This window comes from Microtus oregoni, unplaced genomic scaffold, assembly GCF_018167655.1.
Source record: "Microtus oregoni isolate MIOR12 unplaced genomic scaffold, Mior012 000013F_ref0000133, whole genome shotgun sequence".
NCBI lineage: Eukaryota > Metazoa > Chordata > Mammalia > Rodentia > Cricetidae > Microtus > Microtus oregoni.
In genome coordinates this window covers 38575849-38603836 of record NW_024543072.1, presented here as the reverse complement: position 1 = coordinate 38603836, position 27988 = coordinate 38575849, and the positions used below count along the sequence as shown (strand labels likewise).

At 39.0% G+C, this 27988-nt stretch overlaps 2 protein-coding genes across 6 annotated transcripts in view; both read right to left on the bottom strand.

Annotated features, from left to right (window-relative positions):
* Positions 1 to 7: 7 nt before the first annotated feature.
* LOC121454885 (calcyclin binding protein) lies at positions 8 to 10831 on the bottom strand. Its single transcript, XM_041662265.1, has 6 exons — positions 10624 to 10831; positions 6179 to 6395; positions 4525 to 4621; positions 4021 to 4120; positions 2099 to 2196; positions 8 to 771 (listed from the first exon to the last, which is right to left on the bottom strand). The coding sequence occupies exons 1-6, from the start codon at positions 10642 to 10644 to the stop codon at positions 615 to 617; spliced, it is 690 nt and encodes a 229-aa protein (XP_041518199.1). The 5' UTR covers positions 10645 to 10831; the 3' UTR covers positions 8 to 614.
* Positions 10832 to 16662: 5831 nt separating this feature from the next.
* Rabgap1l (RAB GTPase activating protein 1 like) overlaps positions 16663 to 27988 on the bottom strand; it is a 615176-nt gene continuing 603850 nt past the window's right edge. For all 5 annotated transcript variants that reach the window (XM_041662748.1, XM_041662750.1, XM_041662749.1 and 2 more), the window contains 2 exons: positions 24171 to 24368; positions 16663 to 21898 (listed from right to left, as the gene is read on the bottom strand). In XM_041662748.1, the coding sequence (XP_041518682.1) occupies positions 21746 to 21898; positions 24171 to 24368 (351 nt within the window). In that variant the 3' untranslated portion in view covers positions 16663 to 21745. The remainder of the gene's footprint in view (positions 21899 to 24170; positions 24369 to 27988) is intronic.

The following is a 27988-nucleotide window of genomic DNA, read 5'->3' as shown; positions in this document are numbered from 1 at the left end:
CTTTTACATAAAGCTTCAACTTTATTGAACAAAGGAATAGATTAATTTTTAAAGTTTTGCATCGTGGTTATATTTTTATAAGCCATCTGATCCACGACAGTACTTACCAACATGTTTGTCTATTTTTTGTCATTTCTGTTTTTTTTATTTTATATTCATAAATATACTTAATTAGTAGTACATGGTAACGTATGGCACACACACTGCTTAAGCTGGTAATAACGGGTAACAGGTCTATAGTAACTTGCAAGTTTGTGTACAAATTTGCATCTTATGCAAGAATTTTGGTTTTATTTTTACTTTAGTGGGAGATGATGTCAGACAGGCAAATATTTTTTGTTTCTCAGCCAGAACAAAAGTAATATTTTCATTATGTAAGATTTCCTTCTTACATTACAATAAGGAACACCATATAACCCTTTCTTAAACAAAATGACTAGGATGTTAATGGAGAACGTTTAATAAGTATTTTTATTTAAATCAAATCCTCCAGTAAGATATGAGAATTTGCTGTTTTTACTTAGAAGGCTGTGTAAATAGTTATCTGTCAAATTTTATGTGCAGTTCAACTGGAAACATGAGCATTCCACAACAGTTCCCAAAGGACTTAAGTCTCAAAATTCTGTGTCTTCTCTGGCTTGCTTCTCTCTAGATTCCACCCATGCTTTATTAATGGTTCGCTTCATGTCATCATCTCCATCTTCATAAATTTTCTTTAGAACGTTCATTAATCCCTCACTAGGATCTGTTTCAGCATCATAGGAAGGCTTTCTGTGAAAAAGAAAACATTGAAAAATTGAAGCATGGAAAGACATTCGTAGATTGTAACTGGTAGGAAGTAGAAGAGTAGAGAAGGGATGCTGGCATATATCACAATAGCATGCCTAGGTTTGTCCTGGTCAAAGTGCATAGCCACATATGCATAGCATACGAAATGGCAAGGACTAACCATGTGGCAGTGAAATTTCAAAAGAAAATATGTAAGTATTTAATGTGTAAATATGAATAATAGCTTTTCTAATTTGTTGATTTTTTTTTTTTTACAAGCAAGTTTCTTCACATTAAAAAAACACTCAGGAAAACACTACAAGCACGCATTACAGTATGGATACATAAGGAAAACTAATGCATTTTAATTAGAAAAACCACTAAACTTGAAATCCATGGATCTGGGCCTTGTGTTGAGGCTATAGCCTTTAATTAATGTAGTAAACAATTCTACTTCAATGAATGTCCAAATAGAGCCAATGAGGTATACATTTACTTTTTGAATTAGGTCTCATTATTTAAGCTCTGGCTTAAATCAACCCACAAGTAGTCAAATATTCCTAACTCTAGCCTAATTAACACTTCCCAAATGCATTCTGGCTACCAGGGGAGGAATGACAAAGATGAGTAACTGACTTGGTGCAGGCACTGCCAACTATAGGAACAAACTTAAAACGGATCCAAGTGGAAGTCATCTGATAAAATTGGAGTATAAAAGTAAATCTGGATGTGATAGTAAATGCATACACTCTCATTACTTTGGAGACAAAAGTTTTGAGCTACACAACAGAACTTTAAAAAAAAAAAACAAAAAGTATCCTTGTCACATAAAACCAATGATAGTGAAACCAACTACACCTAAAAGACATCTGAAGAATCAAGATTTGGGTAGTTGAACTCTTCTTGAAATTCCTAGAGCAGAATTATTTACGATCAAGGCCAAAGTATGTATAGACATACCAATATGCCCAGGAATGAAATAATGCTAAAGAACAAGCGATACAATAATTGTCTTAAACTGGCCCTTACCCTCCGCAAATAGGCTCTTAACGGGCTGGGCATAGTAGTGCACAGCTTTAATCCCAGCACTCAGAAGGCAGAGGCAGGTGGGTCTTTGTTAGTTCAAGGCTAGCCTGGTAAGTTCTAAGAGAGCAAACTACATACTAGAGAGACCCCATCTCAAAATAGAAAGGTTCTGATAGTTGAAAGCAGATACAAACAGGCTGACCAGAAGTCATCAGGAGATAAACAATTTGCTTGTACAACTGTGATCCATAAAGTGAAACCATAACCCCAGACAAAAGTAGTAAAATTATTAGAGTAAACTTACTCTTTCTCTTTGCATTCTTTTTCCACCTGAGTTAAGTAGTCCCATCGTGTGTTTTCTGCTTTCTTTCTACATAAGATGATAACTGTATCAGTCTTGACCTGGAAGAAAAAGAGTGGGAGCTTGTAAACATAAATATTTACAAAATGGTAATTTACCCAATTAAATGCCTAGTATGTTAACACTCATTCTTGATGCTATTATAGGCCGGAATACTTTCAATGCTAATGCCATCAAAGACCTGAAGATAGGGTTGAGGATGTGGTTCAGGTAGAGGCTTGCTCAGAATTCATGAAGCCCTAGGTCTGATTCCTACTATCATATAAAACAGGACATTGTCTCAATTATAACTCCAGCAGGGTTGGAGACAGAATTATCAAAAGTTCCAGGTCATGTTTACCTTCTTTGTGGAATGGGTCTGGGCTACCTGAGACCCTATTTAGAAAGTCTCTTGGGCTGAGCCTACCTAGGTTCAATAGGTAAAACTTATGTGTATATGTCCTAGTTGATTTTTGTGTGTCAACTAGACAAGCTGAATATCTAGAAAGAGGAACCTCAATTGAGAAAATGCCTCCATCAGATGGCCCATTGGCAAGTTTGTAGGGCATTTTCTTGATTGACAGACAGGGAGTGTAACTCCTGTGCAGGTAGTCTTGGGTTGCATAAAAAAGAAGGCTGAGCAAGCCCCAAAGAACAGGTACTTACTCCCTGGCCTCAGCTTCTGCTCCTGCCTTGAGTTCCCTTCATGACTGACTATGATATGGACATGTTACTTTTGGTCTTGGTGTTTCATGACAGCATGTCATGCAAACGTGAGGACCAGAATTTAGATATCCAGAATCCAGGTATAGTCATATGTAAGTGTAGTCCCAGCACTCCTTGGTGAGATGGAGACAGGAAATCCAAGAAGCTTGTGGGCCAGGTAGCCTGGTGCATATAGTGGTGAACCAACATGAGACTGTCCCAAACAAAACAGAAAGTAAGGACTGATCTTCTGATCTCCATCTATGCATCATGGTGTGTGTACATATACATGTGTACATGCATGTACACACACTCACAAGCAAGAGAATGTTAATGGAGGTATGGAAAGAACTTCATTAGAGGGCTTCTCTGGGACAAAATGTGAAGTAAGTGAAATGTAAGAACTAAAAGGAGCATACCATAGACAACTAGCATAGCAGAAAGAATAGCTCCTAAATTAAACAGTTGTGGTGTGATGAAAGGACTGGGCGAATCTTGGTGATTTAAGGAAAAATAAAGGGTATAATGTCTGAAGGGAAACAACTTTAAACTCAATGATCAGTGTAACTCCTTGATGCTAACAAATGAGCTACAGCGGTGAGAACTGGCTACTTAACACACTGCTTTTATTACTGCCTTTAAGCAAGAATTACATGTCTATACATATCTGATATATTAAACATCACTTTTTGAATTGGTAAGAAAAGAGGGATCATACGAGTCTATAAAAACTATAAGCACAGGTTTTGTTTTTAATGAAAACTTCCCTGTTTTTTACTACTTCAACAATTAGCTAAGTACTTACAGATCCTTATATGCATCGCAAATTTACATATAATATACCTAATACTATACTATTTGTGTTAGTACTTTCTACTTATTTATCAATATACCATTCCTATTTGAAATTACCCGCTGTACAAATGGGCAAAATGAGACAAGAACCGCCAGGGGTCACAACTACTAACCTAAAACATTTCTCCTTAATTTTAACAATTTTCTTAGAATAATATATTCTACAATGAACTGGTAAACTTTCTTCAAAAGGACTGCACTTTACTGGTACCAGATACAGCAGAAAAGTTTTAGTTCATCTCTTCCCTAAACCAGTGAGATTCAATTTAATGAAATTTTTATAATGATTTGACACCCCCCCCCCCCCACCACCACCAAATACTCACTTTTTTGGAACTGCTTTCCACAGAGATGGGTTTCAAAAGATTGTTCACAATCATAGAGTAATTCTTGCCACTGAGATTTTTTACCAAAAGATCAAATGACCTACAATACAACAGGAAAAGCATTATCTTTCTGGTTCTATGACGGGCACTCTGCGGTTCTCAACCTTCTTAACACTGCAACCCTTTAATACCTCATGATGTGACCCCAAAGCAAACCACAAAATTATTTTCGTTGCTACCTCATTACTATAATTTTGCTAATGTTAGGAATCACAATAAAAATATATGTGGAATATTTGGTATGCAACCCATGAAAGGATCATTTGACCTTCCAAAGAGTGACCCACAGGTTGAGAACCGCTGGATTAGTATGTAGACTTGGTTGTTCTACTTTTTTAGAGTATAGTTAACTCTTTAAGTTTTAGCAGAATTTTTGAGCCATATAGAAGACAAGATTTCTATGATAAGGCAATGATTGCTGTATTTCCAGTAACAAGAACTCACCTTTCTGTGAAGTGTACCTGCACATTCTCAGTGGGAACCTGATGAACTCCAGTTAAGGTAATGTAGATTTTCACAAACTTATCTGACTGATCCCATCCTAGCAAAACAAAGATGGAACAGGCATGTCTGAAGCTATCTATAGAACATGGCATATCATAAAACTCAGTTGTAGGAACTGAAAGATGGCTCAGCAGTTAAAAGCACTAGCTGTTCTCCCCAGAGAGCCTGAGTTCAAAGCCCAGCACCATCATGGCAGCTCAAAGCATCGGCAACTCTAGTCCCAGGGCATCACAATCTCTTCTAGACTCTGAGGCATGCAGGTGATACACAGACATGCATGCCAACAAAACACCTGTACACATAAATAAAATTTAGAAAATAAAACTCAGTAATGGAGTTTCCCTGTTACTCCACTAACAGAGACATGAAAAAAAAATTCTTAAGATGAATGGATAGAGAGATGGCAACTGTCTGTAACTCCGACACCCTCATATAGACATACATGCAGACAAAACACCAACGCACATAAAAACTAAAAAGCAATCATTAAAAAAATTCTCAGTACAGAGAAGCTATGTCTCAAAACAGTACTATTCCTAAAGATAGGCATCCAACATGTGGATCAAAGTAGAGTAAAATCAGTTTCTCAATGCAAAGCCCATGATCCTTTTATTCATCAGAGCAAAACTAAAATCTTTAAAAAAAAAAAAAAAAATCCCGTCTGACCCCTTAGCCCTGGGCAGGCCTCTACCACTATGGTTTCTTCTCTATTTGAGAAAGGTCTAAACTGCCGCTGCTGGTCTCAAACTTACAGTCTTTCTACCATGGGCGTTTATGCCCAGCAAATATACAAAGATTGGCTTATTTACCTGTTTTGTTAAATAATTTTGTACTCAATCTAAACTTGATAGATCTTGCCATGGTGTCATACACTTATATCCCAGCACAGAAGGAGAACCAGGAGTTCAAAGTCATCATCAATGAAACTGAGTTCACGGCAGCCTAGCCCATATATTCAGATCCTGTCTCTGGGAAATTAACAATTCTACACTAAGCTAAACATCAATAGTGTTTAATTCAATAACCATTTCTACTTCCCTTACCAGTCTAAAAAATGCAACCCCAGTCCTTTCAAGCCATAGAATGTAAGTTTAAGATTCCAGTTCCTAAGCATAGCACCATGCTTGTGCACAGCTAGGAGCCCAGCTACTTGCGAGGCATACGTGAGAAGATCTCTGGAATACAGTCTAGATGACATACCAAGATGCCTGGCCTCAAGATAAAAGTAGAAGTAGACTGGTAGCACCCAACTGTGACCCAGCACTCAGGAGTAAAGGCAGGAAGATCTCCACAGTTCAAGGCCAGCATGGGCTATAAGCAACTGTCTCACACACAAAAAGGAAAAGCCCAAATAAATAAATAGATTTTTAAAAAAATCCTAATTCTTCACCATAAATCTGTTAATTTGGTCTCCCAATACGTACAGTATCTAACACCATTTTGATATATGTAATAGTATCTAACCCACACCAAATATTAACATTTAAAAAAAAAGCAAAAACTTCACATACAAAAAGTATATGTAACACGATTATATTATGGGGTAGTTACTTCTGCTGGGCAGAGCCCTAGATTGTAGTGGAATGGGCCTTACCATAATTACTGATTTTCACAGTGTATCCTGTTGTAAGTGGAGCAACCACAGCAGCTGGCTTTTCACTGTCAAGTTCTGGTTTCTTCTGTGATTTCTGCTGCATCTTGTTCTTTATTTCTGTCTCAATCTTGGACTTTTCACTTGTAAGAGCGTCACGTACTCTTTTCCTAGTGCACTTTTCCAGCACCACTTTGACATCTTCCAGGTCCTTCTGCAACTGTGTTAAGGTAGAAGTATGTTAGGACAAATAAGGCCTATCACCCAATCCAACTGACTGAAGAACAAAATAAGTTCATTTTAATTTTTTAAGAGTTGCAAACTTAATTATTTCTTCTTGTTCAATGAGTTGAAAATAACCCAGACTTTCTTTTTATTCAAGGAAAACAATCTTATCTGGTGTAGGACAATTCTCCTTCTACAACATTAATCAAGTGATTGTCTTTATTTTCTAGTTTGGTAGGCTAATACCTGCCTGTTTTAGAAAAATACAAAAATAGAAAAAAAAAAACCTGTTCATAGGTATCCTTTGTAACACCAAGTTTAGGCATCAAATATTAAGAGAATTTGACAGTATAGTAAAAGAGATGAGAATCCATCTAACTGGGCAAAGTGAAGGCAACGTCGCTGAGGTACCGAAGGCTATACTTTCAGTGATTGGTTTTCATTGATTTTCCTCTCAGATTTGAATTTTTTAAGACAAAAGATAAAAAATAAAATAGAGCCAGCAAGATGGCTCAGGGTACTGCTAAGCCTGATACACCAAGATCCAATATCCAGGATCCAGGGAAAAGGAGAATCCATAACAACCAGCCAAGACCTCCTGATCTTGTAATAAATAATGTAATGTAAAAAAATTATTCTGCTTCTAAGAAAACTCTTGTTCAGCAGTTGGGTTGATATTTTGGTTAGAATCTGAGACCAAGAAAAAACCTTGGCTTATCTAGTCCCTTATAACTCTTGGAAATTGGTTTTTGCAAATCTGTTCTTTTCTTGTCTGCCAATACATCAGATAAGTCTTCTAGTTTCTCTAGACAGACATTTATGATGCTGTGGAACTTCATAAGATAATGCTAGAAAAATCAATGGGCAGGGGCTAGAGAGATGGCTCAGTAATTAAAGAGTACATGTTGCTGTTTAGTTCTTACCACCAACATCAACAGCTCAGACTCCACATCCAGGGTATCTGATGCCCTCCATGGCCACCTGCACACATATGGCATATACAGGCAGGCATGCACACACACGCACACACACATATACAAATATTGGGCTAAATATTTTCCCCAAACATCATCTGGCATAACTGAGTAAATGCTTAAGATTTTCTGCCTTGGTACTAGGAAACCTGAACATAAAAACAACCTTACTTTATACCTTTCATACTAAATAAAAGGCTTTAAATGACCCATTTACAACTGAAAGTGAATAGCAGAAAACCACAGTCAAAATGCAGAGGTGTGGAGTCTGAAGACTCAATAGATATATCTACAACATAACTAACTCCTTGACCTAAGGCAAGTGTGGAAGAGGTCAAGACTGGACAAGCCAGAGGATCAGGAAGTTTGTTGTGAGACTGTCTCCTATAAATATCCAAAGTTACACCTAACCCCCAAAAAGTCGCACCAGCAGGACTGCCTAAACATGAACTGAACAAGGACAATAGGCACGTCAAAGAGAACAAGGAAACCATGACGTCTCAACCCTACACAAAGAACTAGGGGCAAACAAGAGAGGCTACGAGCATGAGAAAGTCTTCCCCAAGGAAGAGGACAGACTTGAGCATGTATGTACAATGAAAAAAAGAGGCCATGAAAATGAAAGAGAGCAAATGGGAGATTGGAGGAAGGGGGAAATGATGTAATTTATTATGATCTCATTTAAATCTTTTAAATGCTAGGTATTAGTAAAAAGGAAGCTAGCCTTCTTTTTATAATGGCAATTACTCCATGGCCTTTATGCTCTCACTTGTTGTACTTACTTCTAACAGTTTCTAAAAAGGACAACAGTGATGCTCCTGCCTACAATCTCAAGAAATATTGATTCTAAGACCCAAAACTGCACTCATCTTTTGAATATAGACTCAAAGCATTTCATTCAAAATAGTATTCAGTGGCTTCAAAATTCATGTGGATTCTAAATATCAAAAGTAAAGCAAGGTCGGGCGGTGGTGGCGCACGCCTTTAATCCCAGCACTCGGGGGTTCAAGGCCAGCCTGGTCTACAAGAGCTAGTTCCAGGACAGGAACCAAAAGCTACGGAGGAACCCTGTCTCGAAAAATCCAAAAAAAAAAAAAAAAAAAAAAAAAAAAAAAAGTAAAGCAAGAACATACTCCCAGAATATGGATTTACTTAAGAGAAAGGAGACATATCAAATCTAGGTTTTGCTTTTGACTGGAATGGGAACCCTATTTCTAGGTAATGCATAGCAGAATTTCCAGGCCCTCTTCATGGCCAGTTTTAGCTCTAAAGTACTCTTTAATAAGGTGTCAACTGAAGTGTTTTATAGAAGAATCATTGCTTAGCTTTTCTATTTGCAGCCTGAAACCAAAAATAGTGCAGGTTCTGCATCCAAACTTTAAGGTGACCGAAATTGATAAAGCAGTTTCCTATCCACTTTATCCCACACTTTTTCTTGCTTTCTTGGCATGTATTTGTTGTCTGTGTGTGAACATGTATTTTTGTTTGAATCTATCTCCTAGTTGTTCACTAGGGGCCTTAAAACCAACGTGCTTGGCCTGGCAGCACACACCTTTAGTCCTACCACTTTGGAAGCAGCGGCTGGCGGGTCTCTATGAGTCTGATTACCATGGCAAGTCCAAGTAGGACTATTTATTGAGTCCACCTCCACAAACAAAATGCTCAAAATGGGGAAAGAACCCAACTTTCCTCCCAAAGACATACAACTGGACACCAGGTACACACACATAGACTTATCATATCTAGGGAGACACACAACAAAATCCATAAGGTGGTATGGATTTAGCACACACTCAGTGGCATTGTGAACAAAACACCCAAGAAAATAACAAATGCTATTGAGTATACAGAGAAATACTATCTTTTATGCAATTCTTGTGGAAATGGTAGTGTCCAAAGACTTGTCTTAATATCTGGCAACTGCATAGACTAAAAACATGCCCACAAAACTTGTTTACAAAGATCCAGAGTCGTCAAAGCGGAGGAAGAAGCGTGTGCCAACAGCTGAGTGTGCTCTATCTGTAAAATGGGTATTTTCAACATAAAAAGAATGCTGTACTGATAGATCACAGGTGTACTGATAGATCACAAATGAACTGGAACATGCAAGGCACCAGTCCAGCTAGTGCCTTATCCAACACTCGATATAATTTTTTGAGGAATGAACACATTCTGCACATTCTAAATAACACGGTTGCACAATAGAACTGTGCACCTGACTGTGATTTAATAAGGTGAATTTTGTCCCGAAAGGAAAATGGGACCTTATATGCATATCCCCAAATCTAAAGTTGAGTTCCTTGCTTTGGAGAGGGTTACTCCTAACTATCCGTGTGAGCGACTGTTAAGCTACTCAAGGCTCCAAGTGAGCACATGGTGCCCCAGGCTACTTACTTGTGGGATGATACCCCCGTCAATACTTTAACATAACTTCACCTTTCTGCCTTTAAAGTAGATGTCTGGCTTTTCTAAGTGAGGGGGAAATTTCCGAAAAGCAAATATTAACTGATAGCCAACGCTTCTGTGAACACAATATACCAATCACATAAAACTCATATAGACCAGAAAACGAGCAATTCAATCATTCCTATTTTGTAGCTGAGTAAAACTTGAGGCTCCAAAAAAGTCAAGTCACCCACGCTCATAGTTTACAGACCTAAAAATAGACCCCACGCAATTTCCTACCATTACCTACAACTAAACTTCCAATTATTTTTTAATGCGTTTATTACGTAAAGATTGGTAGAGCGCTTGCCTAGCATGTGCAAGGCCTGCAGGTCCTCCACCGGCGCTGCTAAATAAATGACTAAAGTCATTCGTAAGCACTACCTGGTCGTTTAGAAATAACATAGAATGCATAACCGCCCGGTGGAATGAATGCGGCCCCAAATATCACGGCTCGTCGTGGAAGCACAGGAATTCCTCCCAATTGCCCTCTGCTCGGAGCTACCAGCTTCTGCAATGAGCTTTGAGTTAACGGAGACTCCTGTTCCCTAGCCGGTCACCGGGAGCAGAGAGGACCTCAGGCACACGAGAGGGGACCCCCACCCGGGAGCCTGGCACGACCCGCGCCACCATGGGGCTCCTGACACACCCCCGACCTTCCAACCGCGGCCGGGCGCACGGGGCCCAGGCAGGTGGCGGCGCGGAGGCCGCGGGCCCGCGACGGAGGCAATGCTGAGGACACGAGCTCGGGGAAAGGCGCGGCCGCCAGGCGGCGCGGGCCGGAGGGTCGAGGCCGACCCTTACCTCCTCCAAAGCGGAAGCCATAGTGTGGCGATCAGACCCGAGGCCGGAGTTGCACCGGTGCACCGGAGCTGACAGGAAACGCGGAACACGACACCCGAGAGCGACACAGCGCCCGCGGCGAACTACACCGACCCGGCGCAACTCGGCGGCCCGCCCTCCGCACGCGACGCCTCTGGAACCTTCGCGAGGCTCCGCCGCCAGTTCGTGAAGCCCCGCCCAGCTCCGCCCCGCCAAGTGTGGTCCCGCCCTCCAACCAGGTCTCCTAGCAACGCTCAATTCTCGCGAGATAACGAATGCTCAAGAAGCGTCACGCCTTTTCCTCTCCGCCCCTGCAACGTAGACGTCATTCCGCTACGGCGTAGCCTGGCTGCGCAGTCGCAGCTGCGGTCCACCGCCTGACGTAGCCGTGGAACTAACGCCTAGCGGTTTGGGGACCCCGGGGGAAGTCTTTAGAGTTGCGCTGCTTCCGTCGCTAGGACGCCGGGCCGCCATTTTATCTTTGGCTACTGTGAGATGCTGAGCGGAAAGAACAAAGGAGCGAACTTAAAGCAGCACAGTTAGGTCCAGAAAGGACGGATATGTTAAGGGAGAAAGGCTTTTGAAGAGAACTCCGGTTTTCAGGTGGGCATGGGAATTCTGGAAACGTCCTGTGTCTAGCACCTTTGACGTGGCGCCATCTTGTAGCATTTTAGGAAGGGTTGCCCGGGCCATGTGACATACCCCTAGGCACCCTGGTGGGAAGGCGGCCTGTCTTCAATGGCCAAAATTTTGATTTTTGCCTTTCCTTTATGAGCGGTTGAGACAAGATTTCTAGTGCCTTTGCCTCAGTTATTTTGTTGTTTTCAGCAGGGTTTGGATTAAATTATCCTAGGTAAGAAATGTAGAGGAATTCTTAGAACCATATTCTGGTTATAGCAACCCGAATACTAAAGCCCCAGCTTTTACTATTTAGTTTCAAATTATTTTAATTTCTGACAGTATAGAGACATCTATAACACAGTTGAAAACATAAACAGTACCCATTGAGAGGTCAAGCAACTGCTGTCAGCTTTATAGATGCCAGGGAAGCGATTAGAATCAACAACTCTGAAGGAAAATGCTGCTATACCACATTTTACAGTACACTAGTATAATTACATTACATTGCAATATTCGTGAATTTATTGCACAAACTTGTACAAAATCACTTATCAGGTGGGAAAGCACATGGTGCTTAGTTGCTTTTAAATAAAAGTTTCAAACCACCATTTCCATGGCCTGTAGCATTAAAAATGAAACCCATCTTTTTCTGAAGAGAAGAATGTAATGACTGTGCTGTCTCATTAAGAGACAAGCCACACCTACTCCCTCCTCCATCCGCTAAGGCAGGCTGATCTTCAGCTTTTGGCCTGATTGGCCTGAGCTCTCATTCTTTTTGGTCTTCCTCTCAGAGAGGCAGCTTTGCTTCTGCCTCTCTCCCCTCTTCCCCTCTTCTCTCTCTCTCTCTCTCTCTCTCTCTCTCTCTCTCTCTCTCCTTTTCTCCCTTCTCCCTCCAGAACCCCCTTGAATAAATAGCCAACCTCACTCTGCATGTTGTATCTCTTACCCGCCTGTCACATGTCTCCCTGCCTGGGACCAGCCATCACTTGGGACAGGCAGCCCTCTCCCTGGGACTGGCTGCTCTCAGGGCCCGCTGCACATGGCTGCTACTACCACTTGGGAACCAACAGTATTTCTGCTGCCTACTGCTGCAGGGGATCCTGCAGCATTTTTAATTTTTCCATTACAAAGACAATGAGAAAACCTTTTGAGGTTTGAGTATTTGAATAATTAAAAAGAAAGAAAGAAAAGGAGGAGGACATGACTACTAAAGTACAGAGGGATTTTTATTATAGATATATGGAGAAAACAGGCAGAGGGAAGAGTCCAGGCTGAACATGGCCAGCAGACTGAACCAGACCACCAGAGGAACTGCCATCAATTGGCTTGGGCCAAAAAACCTGTATAGCAAAAATGAGTTTGAGTTGTATACAGATTAGGCTGGGGTAAAGGATCCAGAAACCCAGCCCCAGTGAGGGAGAAGTTTAGGGTAGGGGGTAGGGTGAGGAGTGCTGATAGGAGCCACAGGTACTGATTGACAATTGTCCCAGGTTTCTTTGAAACCTAACAGTATTGTTTCTTGATTTGGGTACAGGTTATAGTATTATGAGTTGTAACAAAAATGTTGCATGATTGGTTTGGTAACCTATGGTCTAGAAGAGAATTTTTCAAGGTGACAAAGTGTTAGTGTTACAGGGAGCCCACTGGAGATGACCACTCTAACACAGTTAATAGCTAATTCAAAGTCTTGTTTCCAGGCGGATAGGACTACACTCAGGTATTTGCGACCCAAGTGTAGACTTGGGTGTTTAGGGTAAGTACTTTTTAAATGCAAAACCACATCCTCATATCTCAATAGATGCAGGAGAAGGTTTTGTGTAAGCATACAGTTTAACAGAAGCTAAGTGGTTAACTGGAAGTGGAGATTTACACAAATAGGCAATCCTTCCAGAAGCTAATTTAGCTGGGGCATCTTGACCTTGAGTTCCTAGAATGAGGCCCGTGAGATTCTCCATCAAGAAGATCATCTTAGTTAGGGTTTCTGTTTCTGTGAAGAGATACCATGACCATGCAACACTTTTGAACGAAAACATTTAATTAAGGCTCACTTACAGTTCATTATCATCATGTTGGGAAGCATGGTGGCCAACAGGCAGACATGGTGCTGGAGAGGAGCAGAGTCCTCCACCTTGATCCACAGGCAGCAGAAGGAGGCTGTGAGCCATGCTGGGTATAGCTCGAGAAGATAAGATCTGAAAGCCCACCTCCACAGTCACACACTTCCCCCAATATCCATACCTACTAATAGTGCCACTCACTATGGCAACCATTCCTACTTAAACCACCACAACGATCAAATTTTAGTTAAACATAAAATGGTCTCAACAAGAATACAAGATGGATGGAACTGGAGAGATGGCCCAGAGGTTAAGAGCACTGGCTGCTTTTTCAGAGGTCCTGAGTTCAATTCCCAGCAACCACATGGTGGCTTACAACCGTCTGTAATGAGATCTGGTGCCTACTTCTGGCATGCAGGCATATAGGTAGGCCGAATACTGTATACATAATAAATATTTTTTTAAAGAAAGATGGAGGAACCTCTGTACTGTGTTACCATGTCAAATTACTAATTGACTCCAGGAGGTGTATAAGGATCACCTGAACTCTAGTCCTAGTCCAGCCTGCACAAATTAGCAAGATCCCATAAGAAGTGAAACAAACTAACATAGGTATGTTTTATTATATTTCATTTTTAAAGTGTTCAAACATTAACTAGAAATGAGGACTGAAAATCGGAACAAATACTCTGTTGCACCATATAGAAGTGTCACCTGCCATCTTATTTGCTTATTTGCATATTATTATGGCTCAAGAGTCATATTGAATCTTCCATCTAAAGCCTTGTTCTGAAGCAAGTTCTGCCACCTTAACCTTTAAATGGGTGGAAACTCAGACACTTCTCATACGCTTTACTGTTATTTGCTCTCATCTTTAAGGAGTTGATGTACACATTAGAAATTGGCTAAGCAAATTCAGAACCTGAAGGACAGGCAGACTGGAATGAAAGATCATAGGTAGACTGTGCTCCAGGATTTATCCATAACAAACTGGGAAAGTAAGAACATGAGCTGGAGCTGGGTGTGGTTTGTTAGTCTTTTCTTACTTGGGGAGCAGTTGTAGATAGTTTGTTCATCTCATACAAGGAAGCCACCCTGACTTCCCTGCAGCTATGGACTGTAACCTGGAATTGTGGGCCAAATAAACTCTCTTTCTCCTTTTATATTTAATATATTCTCACAGCAACAGGGAAGAAAACCAAAAATGTTCTTTTCCAGGATGTTTGGAAGTCAAATCCTAGATGTTGAAGAAAGGTTTTTACATTCTTTGTTTCATATTCAGTGCCAAGGTCTTATTAGCTTTTAGGGTTTGGGTTCTTAGAGTTCTCATGTCTAATCAGGGACTGGAATAGCTAACTAAAGCAGTGCTTAGAAACTAAAGATACAAAAAAAGGGCACATTTCCTATAAATGTATGCATTTATCTGCATATATGCCATAAATAGTAGTTCTGATTTTTATTCAAATATCTGTACCTTATCAAATATCAAATAACTGTACCTTAGACCTCATATTACAGAAATAACCTATTTCTAAATTCTAACATTCTAAAAACTCATATTCTGGAAACAGTTCTGTTTTCTTAGCACCCTCAACTTCCTAATTATTGCTATATCAATATTGCAGTCATAAGACATCTTTTCTCTTTGTACTGGCCTGTAGGTATAGATTTATGATCTTCAGTTTTACTATTCTCTTAACGACTAGGCTAGTTTCTAGGCTGTTGATTATTTACTTCACCTACATAGCAAGATAGGAACCTAAATTTCTCCACATAATACTGATTATTACAATTCTCTTCTATTGCATTTTCTTTCTTTTCAAAGATTTATTTTTAATGTTTGAGTGTCCCATTTGCACTTAGGTATGTGTGTTATGTGAATGCAGTGCCTGTGGAGGCCAGAAGAGGGGGCATCAGTTGTCCTAGAACTGGAGTTACAGATGGTTGGGAGCTATCAGATGGGTTCTGGGATGCGGGGTTCTCCAGCAGATAGGGCTGGGGCAGAGCCAATTCTGCTAATCATCTCTCCCTGGGGCTGAGTGGGATAGTGAGTGTTGAATGACCCAGATTAAGCTGGGAGTCACTTTATTGCATCAGGGCAGGAATTTTTATAGGGCTGAGGTAGTGGGGAGAAGTTTTGGGATGGGGTGAGGTGGAGTGAGGAATAAGGGCCAATAATACCTGCCACATCAGTGGTTGGTGGGAAGAGGTGGGCCTAGGTCAGGCTGTGCTGAGTCACTCCTCTCCAAACTCAAGTTAGGCTCAGGAAGTTCACTGGGCCTCACCAAACTCAAGTTAGGTTTAGGAAGTTACACTGGGCCTCATGAGGCCCAACACTGGGAAACAATCCATGGTCCTCTAAGAGAGGAGTAAATGTAACCACTGAGTCATTTCTTGAGCCAGCACTTCATTTTCTTTTAGCAAGCATTTTAAATATACTTCAAGTCTCACATCTTAAGGGAATCAATAAAATAAACTCAATTTGACTCCTTTAGTTGTTGACAAAAGTGCCTGTACACCATTTAGAAGCAAAACTCCATAGGCATGGTGATCAGATGCCTAGTCCAAATCAGCAACAGTCAAAAGTGAAAACTTAGTGGATATGCATTTAGAACCTAGAAAGCATGTTTTTGGAGAAAAAAAGAATCAGATAATTATCACTTGGAAAGTGATTTTTTTTTTTGGAGCCAGTTGCCTGGGTTTTAGTGCCTCTTCAGGTCTCTTTGGCCTTATTTCATTTGAAATAATTGTCTTTAAAGGTTATTAAATTAGCTCAAGATGACCTTCTTTACTTGTAGTCAAGGAATTTATTGTCCTCAATAGGCCATTGGCACTGGTACTACACTGTCATTCTGCCATGCTGATCCTGGAGCAAACTTCTATGTTTTTGTAGATAGAAGTTTCTGTCCTGCCCTGTCCCACAGCCATTCAGTCCCAAATAAACATACAGGCTTGTATTAATTATAAAATGTTTTTCCTATTGCTTAGGCTTATTACTAGCTAGCTCAAATCACCCATATTTTTTCTATGTTTAGACATGTAACTTGGTACCTTTTCTCTGTAAGGCATTCTCTGCTTTCTCTGTGTATGGCTTATGACTGACTCTGCCTTTCCTCTTCCCAGAATTCTCCTACTCTGGTTGCCCCACGTACACTTCCTGCCTGGCTACTGGCCAATCAGTATTTTATTAAATCAATATGAGTGACAAATCTTTACAGTGTACAAGAGCATTATCCCACAGCATGTTTTCTTTCTAAGCTAACATCAGTAAATGTTATATAAGCACTATGGTCCAATGATTCAAAATAAAGTTAACTTGAAAAAAATCAGACACAGGGACTTTAAAACAGATGTTTATTACTGTTTAATGGGACCAAAGGGGCAACACAAAGCATTGAAAACATCACTGGCTCACAAAAACAGCCACCTTGTTACCTTCTTGGTCACATTTGTTTTTTCACAAGGTTTCATACACACATCTACACAAGATACCAATCCAATTCAAGTTCATAACGATTATAAAAGTAAACATTTATTGAGACAATGTACAATAAATTGCACTTTCTTAACAAGCATCACATTTACATTAATAGAGTGTACTATACATAATATATGGCATTATGGAAACAACTAACTGGTCAATGTTTATAGAGGAAGAGATTGATGGCTAATGTTACTTTTATAGTCAATTAGCACTTCCAGACTAATCAACTCCTTTATTCAAACCTGTTTTCATTGTAGATGCCGGGGAAAACCATGTCTCATAAAAACAGACAGCATAAGGTTTGTACTATCTCCTCAGTAAGGCATAAGCAGGAGTTGGAAAGAAAAGAATGCGGCTAACAAAAATTCTTCTCCTAATTTGAACTAAGAATCCACGCATTATGCAAAATGTCAAGAACAGCAAAATTAATATAGAAGGCCATTGGGACATCTTGGATTCTGGGATCATCTCCAGCTTTATTCTTGTGATTTCATGACATTAGTCTTTTGATGCATTTATATTCTCAAAAACCAGTTTTTAATATATCTCTCCATATGTAATATAGTTATTCAAAGTTGTAGTTTAGTGAAAATAATCTTATGTGTTAATCAGTTGCCAATAAAAAGTAATTCATTTTCTTCTCAATGATTCATTTTTCTTAAACTTTTCAAATACAGTTAATGATAAACCAGAGATGAGGGCAGAATGAGGGAAATACATTGATGGAGACAGTTTTATAGCAGGTAGCATGTTTTATTGGAGGTAAGCTCAAGACGTAAGTTTTTGTCTGTTTTAAGAGGAAATTGAGAATAATACACAGGATAGCTGACTAGTCACTTAAATTCCATAAACATCTACTTTTCTTACAATTTGAGATCAGGATCACTTGTTGAGGTATAGTCCATATGGGGATCCTCATGTTTGCAGAATTTAAAAGTTAAGGAAATAGGTAACATAAAGTGCCTTGCATGTATTACATATAAACCACCATAAGAAATAAAGAATGTTCAGTGTGGCCCTCAGCACAAAGACTAGACAGAATTTTATGCTTGGTCATTGGAAGCAGGCCACAGAGCTGCTGTCTGGGCTTCCAGTTTTGATCACTATTTCTTGAAACCTAATGTGTATTTGGTTGCATGGTATCTAGGTAAACAAAAGAAACAGGGATACCCTATAAAATTTCAATACACACACACACACACAAACACACACACAGTGCACACACGCAGACGCATCCCTAACTATTCAAACCATACAACAGAATTGTTCATTATCTCATTTGCTAGATATTAAAGCAAGAGAATCATCTATTGTAGAGTATTATAAAGAATAAGTTATGTAATACAATCATTTTCTAAGTTTTTCTCAGAAGATAAAACTAAGTCTTTTTAAAATGTTCTTTCTGTCCACTTAAAGAAGTCCTAAAATACAGATAACCACCTTAATGTTGGATGCACTGGTTTGGTGAATTCATTAGCAGACTTGATTTCATTGAAAGCACAAGAAAGCTAAGTCCTGATATTAGCTACACATTTGATTTCTTTTTTGTTTGTTTGAAACAGGGCTTGGTTAGCTTGGAATTCACTGTGTAGCCCATGCTTGCCTTGACCTCACAGGTATGTCTGTACCTCAGCCTCCTGAGTGTAGGGATTGTGCATGTGTATCACCACAACCAAAACTGATTCTTGATCTAACAGACTAAAGGTCTAAAGTTTTATCTGCTGTTCCCTCTCACCTGTATATTGTTTCAGTGTTCTTACTTTAGATAAGAAATGAAACCACTAGTTACTAACCGGAAAATAGTTGAAATGGAGTAGGGGTTGGAGAAAAATAAGTATATACTATAGGAAAAAGTGAACATTTTAAGAAACAAATGAAATAAAAATTGAAATCTCATCAGCAGTACAAAAGGGGTCTTTTCAACATTATTAGGTAAATTCAAGAAAGCCAAAGGAAAAGAAATTACTAATTCAATAGATGGTGAGGGAATGATAGATACTGTATGAAAAAATAAGTTTGCAGGCCTATGTGGCATTTCCATTACTGTTTCTGACAGGATCTCATATACTGAAGTGTAGTGAACCAAGAATTTCTTTACATTAAACTACATGTACTAAAAATAACCAAAATGTGACTTGGCTCAGGGTGTGTACTAAACATAGGCACTCCAAAATTCAGCATGGTGTCTTTCAGCTTTGAGAATATACTGCAACTATCAAGTTATAAAAGGCAATGAATGAGTTGAATCTTCACTGTATTCTGTAGAACACAATGAGAAGAGAAATGATCATTCCCAGATGCTGCAAATATTAGCACTTTAGGATGCTCATGATAATGTAAATATTAGGAAAGGATGAAAGAAAGTACCATGTTTGAAAATTTCTTGGGTAATTGGCTGGTTTATTTTTTTCTGTAAGGAATTCAAGAGACTAATTTTGGCTGTTATGGTACCTGCCTATAATCTCAGCATTTGAAGGCTGAAGTAGGAAGGTTCTAAGTTCAAGGCTAGCTTAGACTACATAACTGGAACCTGTCTCAAGAAAAAAAAAAGTTGCAATTGTCAAATATATAAAATAGTAAGTGAAATTATGATGAACTTTATGTTGGTATTCTGGAGTTCTCAAGCAATAGTAAGGAATGTATAGTTTGGGGTGCTGCTATGGTGAAATAATGAATAAGAAATCACATATTACCTTTTGAATTTTCTTTCAATCTTTACTGCTGCTACTAACGCAAAGATGCTATAATGCAGGGCAGTTTAAACATAATAACAAAATACCAATATGCCTGCCCAAGTATCACATGGTACTGGAGAACAAAAAAGATTATGTATTGCCATTATGTCTTTTGTAAGAGCTAGATGAAAACTCAAAGATATATTTAACTCTTAAAATATATGCTCCTGGTGATTTTGTTTAAACAGAAAAAGAAAAGGAGCAATGAACCTGAAAAGATTCTTGCTCTAGAGCCATTCTGTTTCCCTTATTTACCATTTATGAAAATTATGCAACTTAAGTATTCTGTGGAATGTATCTATTTTCAGAGGTTAGAAGAGCTGTGGATGGAATAAGAGGTTCACAAAGGTTCATCTGAATTTAGCTGGCTATTTGAAAAAGCGACTGTTCCAGGGCTTTCTGGAGTCAAAGTGCACAGTACTTTGACTAACTGACGGCACTAAATGATTGATAGAAATGATGTAATGTTCTAGCCATTAGATTTTATAGAAAAAATAGCTTATTTAAACCACTAATGCAGGGAATGTTATGTCAACAGACATATCTGGAGTGCTGGGTTATTGCCTTTTGGTAAAAAGAAATCAATCTTCTGATGAAAGACACCAGAACTAAAACAGAAATTTCTATAAGGGAGTTATTGTTTAATAAGTGTAACATGTCAACCATATCAGTTTCATGGCCTGTTGGTGATAGAGACATTTAGATATTAATGAAATTTTACTTACTAGAACTCAAAAATGATTTTAGAAGAAAGGGTCTATCATGAGCAACTTGAAGGTGGTGGTGGTGGGGCTCCATCTCAGGCTTACCTCTCGAGTGTGTATTACAGTTACAACATATGGCACAGAGGAGAACCGCTCTGGTACTACACAGTTTGAGATACTTTGAAAACAGTGCTTAACAATGAAGCCAAAGATGAATATGAATAAATGTTACTGTACATGACCTACAGTATTTTGCTTGTTGTAAAGGGACCAGAGACCTCCGTAATAGCTTAGAAAACAGAAAAATTAGTTTGTTCTTACCAAAGAATTTCTTGTAAGGGCTATTTATATAGGCATGTCATATATAATTGAAAAAATATTTGCACCAATTTTTTTAACAGTAACCTTATCTTTCCATGAGTTAAGTATTTCTATAAAGATTTAGTCAATCAAAAATGTGAAAAATGCACTTATTTTTCTTTATTCCCAGGTGTGCAGGGCACACTATTTTAGGGTTATTAGGGAGAAGTTAGAAAAGTTGCCTAACACTAACGTGCTAGGAAGCTCCCTTTAACTTCTTGGCAATATCCCAACCTTTAGTAAAGTACAGAATATCAGTGTTTGCCTTAATGAGTTTGTCAGCATCCAATGACTCAGTACTATTCCACTGAAGTACAATGACTAACATGGACCTTTTTTAGACTTCTCCAATGAAGGGTCCCTAAGTCTGCAACTTACAGTATCCATCTTTGAGATTATATTTGCCACAAGTCACCTCTATGTTCATACAAAGGCACATCAGGAGAATGAGCCCCATGTGGAGTCCTTAAAAGTGCCTGCTAGAATGCCAGAGCTAGATGACTGTATTGCACATTTACTGAGTCTCTATTTACCTAGAGTGCAGTAGCCCATCTACTCCAGCTTGGCACTCCATTTCCAAAGGTAGCCAACTCAAAATAATTTGGGGGAACTTTCAAGCCAACCCCTGGTCTGTTCCAGAGTAGCACTACTCTGGAAGTCACTATTAGTGGTCATGTACAGTTCCACACTGTGCTTTATCCGAATAATCCTGGAACGTTAGAGAAGTTAGGTTTCCCTTGAAAAACAGAATTCTGTGACAAAGATCTTACCATTTTAACCTTGGAATAACATGTCTCCATTTTTATGTGAGATTAAAAAAATTATGAATAATTAATTCTAAACAAAAGCATTTAGTTCTAGATTACTTATTTCCAACTAAATTCCAGGCATATAAAACAATGTGTAATACTATGACGGATGTGAATGTGGCTTTCCATGAAGAAGCTGAGAAATAGATATTCAACATAAATCAGGTCAGTTTAAATATCATCCCTTTGAAAAATGTCATACACGAAAGACAGAGCTACTACAGATTCTAACTTGCTTTCTGGTCTCCTTTACTTTCTTTCAAAGGGACAACAGAAGAATTCTCGGTTTCTGTTGTTTTGATCATTGTGCTCTTGTGCTCGGCTGAGGCTGGAGCTATGTGCTCTCCTTGGATGGCTGAGGAGCCTGTGGTGGCTGTAGGGGCTGGGTGCCTGTGGCTGTTTTGATAGAGTTCAGGGTTTTGCTAAACCAAGAGTTTTTTGCAGCTTGTATTTCATTCATAAGCGCTCCTCTCTGATGCTCTAGTTCCTAATGGAAGAAGAAGATCACAGGTTACATAAATGCCAGAAGAAATTAAGAGCTACTGTTTAGGTTCACCAGGCCTCTGAAACCCACCCTCCCTCAAAGCCCAGGGGATATTCAGTTGGATTCCTAATGGAAGAGAAAAGTTGAGAGTTAAAACAGTTACCAATGAAAATGAGAATCCATGCTTTCTATGAACAGTAAAATTAACCACATTTTATTTTCCCTATCTCCCTGCCATTTAGGTACAAATTTAGGTTTAGGTTGCAATTGAATATTACATGTTTAAAACCACAAATAAATATGAGTAAAATGAGTTTCAATTTGAAAACTGCCCTTGAGAACATTCAGGGTCCAGACTAGACACACTGCTGAGGATCTCCAATGCAACAGTGGGATGGGGTTACTGGTGAAAAGCAAAGAGATCAGTCCACAAGGAAGCCAGGCCCGTTTTTCTAATTGCTATTATCCAATATGCAGAGAAGGAAGGCAAGAACAACAGAGGTGTTTGGCCTGCCATTTTCAAATTAGTCAACAAAAACGACCAAGTGAAGGACCCGAGACAAACATTTCAGGGTAAACTAGGGGGAGGGGGAGCACACTATAAAATATAACTTTAATTATTAAAAATTTATTTAACTTACGTTTGTGTCTATGAATACATGCTATAAGATGTGATGGTTCAGGATACATTAGGGATACAAAATGTACCAACCACATGTAGAATCATCATAACTTTAACCAAAGATAGTATTTCTAAAGTCCAGCTTCTTTTTAAAGAATAGGGTCTCACTATATAACCCAGGCTAACCTCAAATTCTCAGAGATACTCCTGCCTCCACCACCTGAGTGCTGGGATTAAAGGTGGGTGCCTCAATGTCTGATTCAGTCTAGCTTCTTAAAGTATGTGTTGAGACCCTCTACCATGTGGGGTCATGTAAGTGAATATAGGAGCGGGAAAAACCATGACAAAAATTTGGCAATGTTAAAAAATTCAAAACCGAATGCATAATGAATCTGAGGTGTTTCTGTCTATACTTATACATATTACATCATGTGACTTTACTTCCGCCTTAGTTCTGAATACAACATGTGCATGTTGCACTGGGCAGGAAGTCATGCCAGGCTGCACCAACAAATTCTACTTCAAACACTTTGGCTCAGATTTTAGACAACTGTATGTTATGTGTTGCAGTGCTTTTTATTGTACATACAAAACTTTCTGTTCTTATAGAAACATTGTAATTTGCTGGATAGTGGTGGTGCATGCCTTTAATCCTAGCAGTTGGGAGGCAGAGGCAGGCAGATCTTTATGAGTTTGAGGTCAGCCTGGTCTACAGAGCTAGTTCTAGGACAGCCAGGACTACACAAAGATCCTGTCTAGAAAAAACAAAAAATAGAAAAAGAAACATAGTAGTGATATATTTATAGAAACGATTTTTACTATTTTCCACCATTCCTCAGCACATAAATATCAAATTGATATATCTCTGGATTGTATTGTGTTAGACATGTTTGATTTCAAAAGAATGTTGTCTGAGGGCTAGTAAAGAGCACTCGCTACTCTTCTGGAGGACCCAGGTTCAATTCCTAGTACACACATGGTAGTTCATAACCATCTGTAAAATTCCATTTCCAGCAGATCTAGTGAGCTTTTCTATCCTCCACAGGCACTGCACACATGTGGTGCACAGACATACATGTAGGCAAAACACCCATACATACATTAACACACACAAACACACACACACAGACACACACAGCTCTTTGAGTTGCTGGCAAATTTCATTAAAAATAAGCCATGAAATGAGCTTTGTCTTGAGATTAGAACAAAATTTATAGTTTCTGAAATGGCCTAAAACATATTTCTGACATCCTGGTATTACATATTTATTTGAAGTGGCATTCTCAGATTTGACAATTACAAAATTAAAGTATGAATCAACTCTAAAACATTGAGAATATTTCTTTGTCCCATAGCATGAAATATTCAGCCAAAATTTATTTTATCAAAGTAAGTATTCCATGCAGACAGAGCACTGTATACATAATAAATAAATCTTAAAAAAAGTAAGTATGCCATCTTATGAACCAAATTTACTTTCATCTTCAAAGGTAAAACAATATGTACATTAGAATTATTTAAAAATAGAACTTTTCCTGACTTGTTGCCAGTACATGTTGAATTTGTAGTTGTTCTACATGGGTGTGTAAATGCTCTCGAGTGAAGCAGGGTTGTTTGTGTTGTGCTACTTTGACATTTCATCACATCACCAACCTGGATTTTGCACTTGGCTTCCACCAGTTGCAGCTTAGTCTGCGCCAGTTCCAGCTCCATCTCCCTCAGCTGCTTCTTCAGCGAGTCCTTCTCATCATCGGCTTCAATTCCCTGGTCCTCTCCACTTACAGAGGCTGGTTTTAACGCTCCTTCCTTGCTGAAAATGTCACTGCAGTGTTTACATGCCATCATCTTACCCTGAAATACACAAGAGACACCCAACATCAAACTGTAGTTTCAGGCTAAACAACTTCCCCAAATATATGATTTTTAAAAGTCTTCAAACATTGAAAAATACATGACTTTTAAAGACTTTTAAACATGGCCCTGTTTCTGAAGACACTGTTTGACTTGTGCTGTCACCAGATGGTCACAGTCAGCACAAAGTCCACCTGTCCCAGAACAGGTACTCCATGTGTGTGTCCTTTGGTTTGGTTTTAAGCAGAGACAAACATTATCGCTTAAGGGAATAAAGGTGCCATAAGCTCCCGTTGCTAGTCATGCACACCGCATCAAACAAGCAATTCTTTTCAAGACAGCACTGTTGGTGCTTCACTAAAATATCAAAAAATGAATCACACATAAAGTATATTATACTTTATTTTGATGCGCTACTGTTACAAGAAGTTCACTGTGTCCATAATGTTAACCATAGTCCTTTCACATGTATGTAAAGTAACTTCACTACATGTCTGTGTAGCTCCACCAGTTAGGCCTGATAGCTTTGGTACTATCTCTTCATTAGCTACTCCTGTAGCTCCATCATTAGATTCTTGATTAGACATGTTCTAGCACTTCTCATTCAGTCCCCAAGCCCTCAAGTCTCAGCCTCTCTCATCCTCACCAGTTTGTCTCTCATTATTGTTGAGTAATATTCACTGGACACATGGAAAAAACAGCACTCTTCAGCCTCTTTCCTAACCTATGGCAATAATTAGTCCAGTTCTGGCACAAAACAAAATACACTAAATATCTGCCTGTTGGGGGCTGCAGACCCCTGGCCCCTTGACTTTCTTTGCCTGCCTCAGACCCTTTGCCTTTTGGAGTGAATAGAGTAAACAACTTGTTTTCCTGTGCCTGTAGCTGCTCTGAGCACGAGGCCCTCATGAGTTCCTGATGGCAGGGGAGTGGGTTCTGGTGGGTTTTACAGCTGGAAATCCCAAGAGCTGGGGCGTGGCTATCAGTTGAGGATCCCTATATAAGCTTCTCTGGAGCACAATAAAGTTGGCATTCTTGTTTCAAGAATGACATGTGTCCCTGTGTCTCTGTGTCTCTATGTGTTTAAATCTCCACCCCCTTTCCCAGCTCACGAACCATCCTGTAGTGCAGGCGCTACATCTGCCATACTTTTATTGTTAACTAAACACTTGTTACTGAAGTAAGATGTATACTGACTTTTATTAGATTACAAATAATGAAAAATTGCTAAGGTAGGCAAGCAACCTACCCAACCTCTTTCATCTGCCTTGCGATGTGGGTGTGGGGGGTGTTACCTAATATTGAACAAGGGGCCTTATGCATACTAGGCAACTGGTCTACTGTGAAGAGTATCTATCTAATCATAGACAAACAATTTCATTAGATTGAACAAAATGAAAGAATAGATTGATGCCACATTTTGTCAGAGAAAGTAACATAGAGATCAGCTTCACAGATCTCAAGGACTCTGAAGTGGGAAGGCAGAGTATAGGGGACACAGCAGCTAGAAGCAAGCAATCAGAGTTCTCTGACCTGGTGTAAAGGTCCTCATATACCATGATGAATCCATTCCACCAGCATATGCTAGAGATAGATTCACCACTCTATGAGCTGCAATCTGGTGGATAAGTGTGGCGGACAATGCCGACTCCTACTCAATATCCTTCTTTCCTTTCTTAGTAATAGGACCCTGATTTTATTTGCTCTGGTAGCATGTCCAGAGAAATGGTGATATTTCTTAGATGCCTTTGCATTTACGTGTAACCATGAATTAAGTTCTCATCTAAAAGTAGAAATGTAGTTCAAAAGGCTTCTAAGGTTACTTAAAAATATCTCAGTCCGCTGGAATAAGGCTGTTACATCTTTGCATCTCCATTGGCCTGACGTTCTGCTTTGGAGTGTAGGAATGTTGGTGTAAGCTTCAGTCAATAATTTAGTTTTTATGTGACCTTGAGGATGGAAGCCCTGGGGGTACAGTGAACAAGAGGAGCTCCTTTTCAAAGTATTGGTGTTATTGTTTACTAGGATAATGTGGACATGGTTCACAAATGACAAAGGATCCACTTCTCTAGTATTAGATAACTTAAAAAAAACAAAACAAAATGATACCTTTTGTGTTTAAGCCAGTGCTGTTTTGAGTTGGTTATATGTAATTAAGTATAAACACACACAGAGTGAGGTAGTAAAATTTGTATATGGGCATGATCATTGTGATTAGGCTGTAGAGGATAAACTGGTGATGCCACAGTGTTACAGGACACTGGAGAAAAACTGCCACACCATACTGAATGAGAAGCAGAAGCAGCACTGACGGCTAATGACCAAGAATATGAATTAGAGTCTGACTCTGGGTTCAAATCCTACTTCTACTGATTACTAGCACTGTAATTCAATGAACCACCTGTTTGGGGCCTCCTGTTAACCACCAGAAGATAGTCATGTATGTTTCCTAGGATAGATGTAAGGGAAGATGCACATAAAGTCTTAGGGCAGTGCCAATTGGTGTTCACAGCAGGTGCTAATAAATGCTAATCACTCTTCTGTGGCTGATACAAGTTCACCTTTCCCTTTTAGGATACCATTACTTTTCTTTAGCCAATCTTACCTTCTTGTTTTTCTGCATTCCTAGTTACTATTTATCCTAGTCACATCTGTCTCCTCTAAGGAATAACTAAAAATGCTGATTCTACATCTTCATTCACATTGTTTTTCCAGAATAGTCTTTTAAGTCCTTCTCTCTAACTGAATCCTGTAAGTCCTGTATTCCCAATGCCCTCTGGCATGTAGCTGTTAGGTTTCGTCTTCTCTACAGCTGACTGTCAGTATGAGCTAATGCAGAACTGTCCCCTATTTCCTAAATGTTGTTTGTGTGTGCACTTGCCTAGTAGGATATATAAAATATATTGTCCCCCAAATTAATCTAAGTACTTTATATACACTGTTTTATTTAACCTCTAAAATTATGACATAGACAATGTTTTGTTTTGAAGAAAAACAAGATTAGATAAGTTAACTTTTCAACCCCATTAAATGCCAAATTGCCTAGGACACACTTATGAAACCTGAATATATTCAAATAGAAAGACATTTGGTAAACTAACATTGTATTAATACTGGTATTCTTAAGAATATATAAAATATATTGATATTATTAAGAATAACAATTCATTTGGTATGCTGTATTTTTATTAGTTCTTTGAGAGTTTTGTACAAATTGTTTTGATCAAATTCAGTGTTCCCATTACTTTTATTCCTTTTTAAAAAGATGTAAACATAATTTCTTTATTGATTCTTTGGGAATTTCACATCATGTACCCTAATTCTGCTGATCTCTCAGTCCCTCCATATCCTTCCCTCACCTCTGCAGCTCTTCCCCAAAAGAAAATTTTTAAAAAGGTCAAACCAAAACAAAGCAAGTAAGCAAGTAAGTGAACAAACAAAAACAAGAGCAAGCACTTTTCTCAAGTACAGAAATGACATAAGGAATTCTACCCACCAGGGGGCAGCATAAAAATAAATGGTATTAGTCTCTAGAAGAACATTTTTGTGGGATTCCTGAGTGTGAGAACTAGTGGATCTCTGATTCTTGTGCCTTCTTTTGGGCTCTTTTCCTTCTGCTT

Excerpts from the sequence above, each read along its gene's own strand:
- LOC121454885 (XM_041662265.1), bottom strand. The coding sequence starts at position 10,644 with ATGGCTTCCGCTTTGGAGGAG. Across the intron at positions 4,121-4,524 it reads CAGGTACACTTCACAGAAAG|GTCATTTGATCTTTTGGTAA; the intron begins GTGAGTTCTTGT and ends GTTGTATTGTAG. Across the intron at positions 772-2,098 it reads AAAGAATGCAAAGAGAAAGA|AAAGCCTTCCTATGATGCTG; the intron begins GTAAGTTTACTC and ends TCTTTTTCACAG.